This window comes from Anneissia japonica, unplaced genomic scaffold (assembly GCF_011630105.1).
Source record: "Anneissia japonica isolate Jap-2015-1 unplaced genomic scaffold, ASM1163010v1 scaffold212_len457575_cov179, whole genome shotgun sequence".
Taxonomy (NCBI): Eukaryota; Metazoa; Echinodermata; class Crinoidea; order Comatulida; family Comatulidae; genus Anneissia; species Anneissia japonica.
The window spans coordinates 372225-377765 of NW_022758217.1; the positions used below are offsets into that span (position 1 = coordinate 372225).

Here is a 5541-nt window from a genome sequence, read left to right on the forward strand (position 1 = left end):
GTATTTTCCTGCTATATTAAATCACAATAATTAGGTTTATACTGATGACATCTTTTACGGTTGTGCCTCTGTTATAAAACAGAAGCAATAAAGTTACTTACTTACCACACAAATATCTTACACGAGTAAACTCGGTAGGCCTATTACTTCAGATTAGATACAGATTTGAATAAATATAGGCCTTTTTCAAACCATAATTAACATGTAAGCATTAATTTCTACAAAACAATAACAGAATGTTTTTTTCCTTCTGATTTAACTTTCGGTGTTGCTAATTTCTGATACGTTGATATTATTTTCGAGCAGTTTTCCAAACGCGTCATTATGATTTTCAATTTTAAAAAATATCCCACGTCCTTTTTAAACTGCAATACTACAACATAGTCCGATTATAAAATTGATTTCGAAGTTACGTTGTGTTAATCATATTTTATTTATCTGTAAATTTTGTGAAGACCAACTATAATAAACAATCATATATTTTTTGCAAACCGCATATTCATTTAAAGTTCAGAATCTACCATTGCGTTAGGAAACTCCATAACCATACGTCGCTTAGCTATCGCTTGCAGCAACTTTCGCCTCGGACCCATTGGAATGCCTAACTTTGACAAATCATCGTCAATAAGCAGCTTCACTGCATCTAAATCGATGTCTTCTTTGATGAAATTTATCAGATAATCATGCAAACCATTTGCTGCTAAGAAAAGCTCCAATAGTGAGTTGCTAGCATCATCGCCGTCATCATCTAGATCCAGTTGGTCTTCGTCCCAGGGCACTCTGTTGCCTCGTGTTCCAAGTTTGGGATCAATTTCGTTGCCGTCAACTACTGAATTACTTTCAGGTTGCTCAAGTTCATTGGAGCCATTCAATATGTCGTCTGCGATTCCAGCCCCTCTACCGCCAGTTGGAAGTGATGTCATTGCATTTGCCGCTTGTTGGTCAGTAACCATCAGGAATGTGTTAGGTGACCCCGACTCATGAGGTATTATGTGGTCTATATCGATATTGCGTTCTGAGTCTCTTTTGATTCGTGCTGTTGTTCCATAAGATCCCTCAGCTGTAGTAGACTGGTTTGATTTTTTTCTACCACCGCTAAACGAAATCGTTGAAATCTTTGACTTATCTTTCTTAGTCTCTGTTATTGTTTCTTTGTTTTCCTCCTTTATAATTTTCTTCTGCATCTTTTCTTGCCATTTGTAGTATTTCTTGACGCGTTTGTCAGCCTCGTTCATCGCTTCAAGCTTCATTTTTCTAACTAGTTTTGGGTTAGCTGAAGATTTTTTGGATGATACATCGTCCAGAAAGTCGACACAACTTTTGCGGTTGTTTTCAGCGGCAACGTCCATTGGTGTCTGATGATCATTGTTCATCGCCCAAACATTACAATTGAACGACACGAGAAACGTTATGGCGTTGATATGTCCGCATTTAGCAGCCCAGTGTAAACTGGTGTTGCCTAGATTATCACACTTGTCGGGATCCCCTCTGTGGATACAAAGAAACAGATATGAGAATGTATTTAACATATGCAGTAAAATAACCTCGAAGCCAATGAAATAAAAACTAGTTTGTAGGTCGCAGCTTGGAAATCATATACTTGCGCAGGAGCGTAAACACAAATAATTAATAAGAACGTAAGAACTGTAATTAAATGTTTCCATTTGGAACATAGAGCAAAGAAATAGCTTTGTTCTATGGTTAGAGCTAAGTCTCGCGTGGCTTTAGCAATACCCGGTTCATACATTTTAGGCGGCATAAAACAATACATGAAACTGTATTATGATATAATGTTATCTTACCCTCGACTGACAATAACTCTGAGCGTGTCTACATTGCCTTTGACAGCCGCCCATAGAGTAGGGGTCATGCCATCTTCATCAGGCTTATTGCAGTCTTTACGCGTAGCTTCACTTAAGACGTCCAAAGAGCCATTCTTTGCTGCTATATGAAAGCGATCCGACATGCTGTTAGAATGGTGATAACTACTCTGTAGGTTACTTCCAAAGTCCAATCTAGTATTTATAAATTGGCAAAGTTATATAGGCGTACAACCGCTAAATGACTCTAACTCGAATCGAAATCCAATTCTTGATTAATAAACGTTTTCTGACAACACCAACAAGAAGGCGATGAACATATTTTTACTTTAATTCACATTAATGATTAGTATATTCTCCGATTCTATCTTTCTGAAATTTAGTACCACCTATATTGTTATATCACTATTCACAAATGTAGATAATTAGTTAAGGGCAAGGAGTAAACGGTATCCGCCCTGGCTCTTGACTGGTGGCGCAACTCCGACAGGACAGGGTAAAGTTCAATCGTCAATCCGTAATTTATAATCTCAAAATGTCAATACACCATATACATTGAATTTAAAGTGAACAGACATTTCAAGTGGCTGCTGATGGACAGCGTGATATAAATAGAGTATATCGATGACGGGTGCGCATTTTTATCATTTAATTGTAACATTAATTCATTATAAATCATGGATTTTCTTTTAACTTGTTTTACCGACTACATAGACTTATAATCTTTAGCACATAATTATGGGGTTAGCAAACAATGTTATGATCTAACGACCCAATTGAGGACACACTTTGATATCTGAAACGGGAGTTCCCACTTTTTTATTGTTTTCTAATTGGCGTATCATAAACTCATAATATTAAAGAGCTTAACTTGTCGGCCGGCTGGAAATAATAAGTTTGTATTGTAAACCGGACAGCACATGGCGCATAAGTAAGTTAGGTTCTGTGCATTATAGTTTAAAACCAAACTTCTAGACACTACCATTTTGTCTACAGTACGCATATGTACGAAAGCCCATTGGTCCCACTAATTATACTTGTAGTGGGCACCAATGGACTTTCGTAGAGATGTTTTGCACCAATTGATAACTTCTTTCTACTTAATGTCCTCATATAGTCGTTCTGCAGCAATCCCTATGTCATCTGTCAAACTATTCGGCCGACGATGATCTGACGAAATAACTTTCAGATATCCTTCCTCTTCTTCAGTGAACTGTGTTCTTAATTCTTCTATTTCATTTACTTCCTTCTCATCATCCCCACTGGAAGTCCGATAAAAGACTTGATTTGATTGACAGTGTGGGCAAGTTTTATTCGTATTTACTGCCTGCGTAGGAAAGAACCTCTTCTAAAATAAACAAATATGCATAAAATTATAAAAATTGCAAGGAATCGTGAAGAGGTAAATACAGTAAATGTACAGGGTAACAAGCTTTTTAGGACTGAAACATTTTGATTTTTAAATGTGCTATAGCTTCAATTCGATTGAAAGATATATTCATTGATCATAATTGTCGAAAATAACAATAATATAAAATACAGAAGGGCCTATATAACAAAATAGGCGAACGTTTACTATGATCGAGAATCAACATAGAGACCAGTGAGTGGTCGTCTCTGAATACTCTTGAAAAGTATATAAGCTGAGTTCTGTAATAGTATATATATAGTCTGATTTTGTTATGACTTAGTTAAAAGATCATCGTTTAATCATCTCCATAATTATTCGCACCATAATTTAGGATTGGTACCTGAAACGTATATAGCTTTTCCATGCAGCGATGGTGGTAGATGAAGCCTCTTAGTGCTTCTTCAAATTAATAAGGATGCACAGACAGGGGTGGTGCTAGGGGATGGGAAGGGCCCCGTCTTTGAGAGCTGCTCCCTACCCCCTCCCCCACCCCTCCCGGTCGGGGAGAAAAAATTATATGTATTCTCCACATTGTAAGTAGACTAAAAAAATCGATTAAGTAACCCTTTGAAACCCATAAATTCCCCCTGGACAACTTTCAAAACATTTTGAGCGACGCCTGAGCACGCCAACTTTGCTCTCGTTGAAGAGCCGCCCGTGGTGCAAATCCTGGCGCCACTCCTGTGTACAGAAGGCTAACTGGTCAATAGATTGTTGGTGATTCTGTGGGCTTTTATGGCTTCAGGATATATAATATACAATCCTGGCTAGAGTACTTTCCAGATTTTAGGTATGTTTTTTTTATCGTTTGGTAGCTTGAGTAGAGTGTGTGCTTAACAGTTACTTCCTTTCACTTTTCCAGTTAGTAGGGCTGTATGTGTTAATATTTTCTGCAAGCTATATGCATGATTTTGGAAAAATATGGGAAATTGAGGTTGCTGCTTACAAAATACAGCGTCCTGGTTGGCGATTTCTGGACTCGGGTAAGTTCTTATACATTGAGTATGTAAGAATAGGTAGTTTGGTGAAAAACACATTTATTGGGCCCAGTAATTTTTGTTTATTTGTTCTATAAATTGTGTTTTGTACTGGTATCATTAGCTCCTCGAAGACAAGTGCTAACGGAGGGAATCTGTTAATGTTTCCCCTACAAAAACTACAAGAAAATTTTACACAGTACCTAGTCCTACACAAAATCAAACTCAATAGGCCTAGTATTAAAAGGAGTTCTCCCTATCATATACGTACATGCAACAGAAAAGCTTAAAGTTTCAGACTTCACGATCCCTACAATATTCGTCGCCATGCAGTAATAATTCCCAGCATCTTGTAGTTTCACATTGTCAATGTTATATTCCATAACATCTCCGATTTCGTTTTTAATTTGCTTTGTTGTCTTGGTATAATGTATATTTTGGGGACGGGTCAGCGTTTACTTCACACCTAATTGACAGCATATTTTGTGAAGCTGTACTACTAAAACTGATGTTCTCAGCGATATCTGAAACATAGAGGCATTAAAAATAAATATAATAGCCACATTAACCACGTATTGTAATGACGAAATGAAGTGGCAATCACCTTTCACTAGGCATGCTCATTTCAGCCTACCAGGTGCTCATTATGAGGCGTTTGGAGTAAATTAGTTTTTGGTCTTGAAAAAAGTTCCTGGTATCTGAACCAGGGCCCTTGAATTGAGAAGAAACCTTCCCTTAAATACATTTCAATAGTAAAATTGCGAAATACCTAAACACGATGATTAATCATCATCGTCATCATTGTTTTATTATTATTTATTTTTAGGCTTAGGGCTAAGGATATGCCAATATCGAAATTAGTCACTTTACTAAGTGGCAATCTGTTCACAAGACCAACATATAACAAAATGCTTTACACAAACTAAGTCTCATTATGTGGCTTAGGGACAGGAATTGTTTAGGTCGTGAGAAAAAAAACATGTCGCGGTGACAGGAATTGATCCCAGGACCATGTGAAGCATCTTAACCACAAGCTATTTAACTAAGCACCTTAATCACCAAGCTATTCAACTTAACTTAGGTAATTTAGATAATAAAATTCAACTTACATTGAACATTAAGTCTCTTCGTGTCACTATTCTTGCTTCCTGCGTCATTGCTTGCACTACAAAAGTAATTACCTGAGTCCTCAAGTGTTACATTGTTGGTGATGTAGCTTAGAGTGGCGTCAATCCTAGAAACTATCGACTGATGATTTTTGTAAATGATCAATTTTGGATTGGGCTTAGCAGCACCACTGTAGCATACAATTTTCAACATATTACCATCTACC

At 37.1% G+C, this 5541-nt stretch overlaps 2 protein-coding genes across 2 annotated transcripts in view; one reads left to right on the forward strand and one right to left on the reverse strand.

Moving 5' to 3' along the window:
• Nucleotides 1–6: 6 nt before the first annotated feature.
• On the reverse strand, nt 7–3167 carry LOC117125216 (ankyrin repeat and SAM domain-containing protein 4B-like). Its single transcript, XM_033271663.1, has 2 exons — nt 1803–3167; nt 7–1488 (listed from the first exon to the last, which is right to left on the reverse strand). Exons 1-2 carry the CDS (start codon nt 1964–1966, stop codon nt 504–506), a joined length of 1149 nt encoding a protein of 382 aa, XP_033127554.1. The 5' UTR covers nt 1967–3167; the 3' UTR covers nt 7–503.
• Nucleotides 3168–3881: 714 nt separating this feature from the next.
• Nucleotides 3882–5541, forward strand: part of LOC117125225 (CD97 antigen-like) — a 24248-nt gene continuing 22588 nt past the window's right edge. Inside the window, exon 1 of the mRNA XM_033271686.1 lies at nt 3882–4021. The gene's annotated coding sequence lies outside the window, so the exon portion shown is untranslated. The remainder of the gene's footprint in view (nt 4022–5541) is intronic.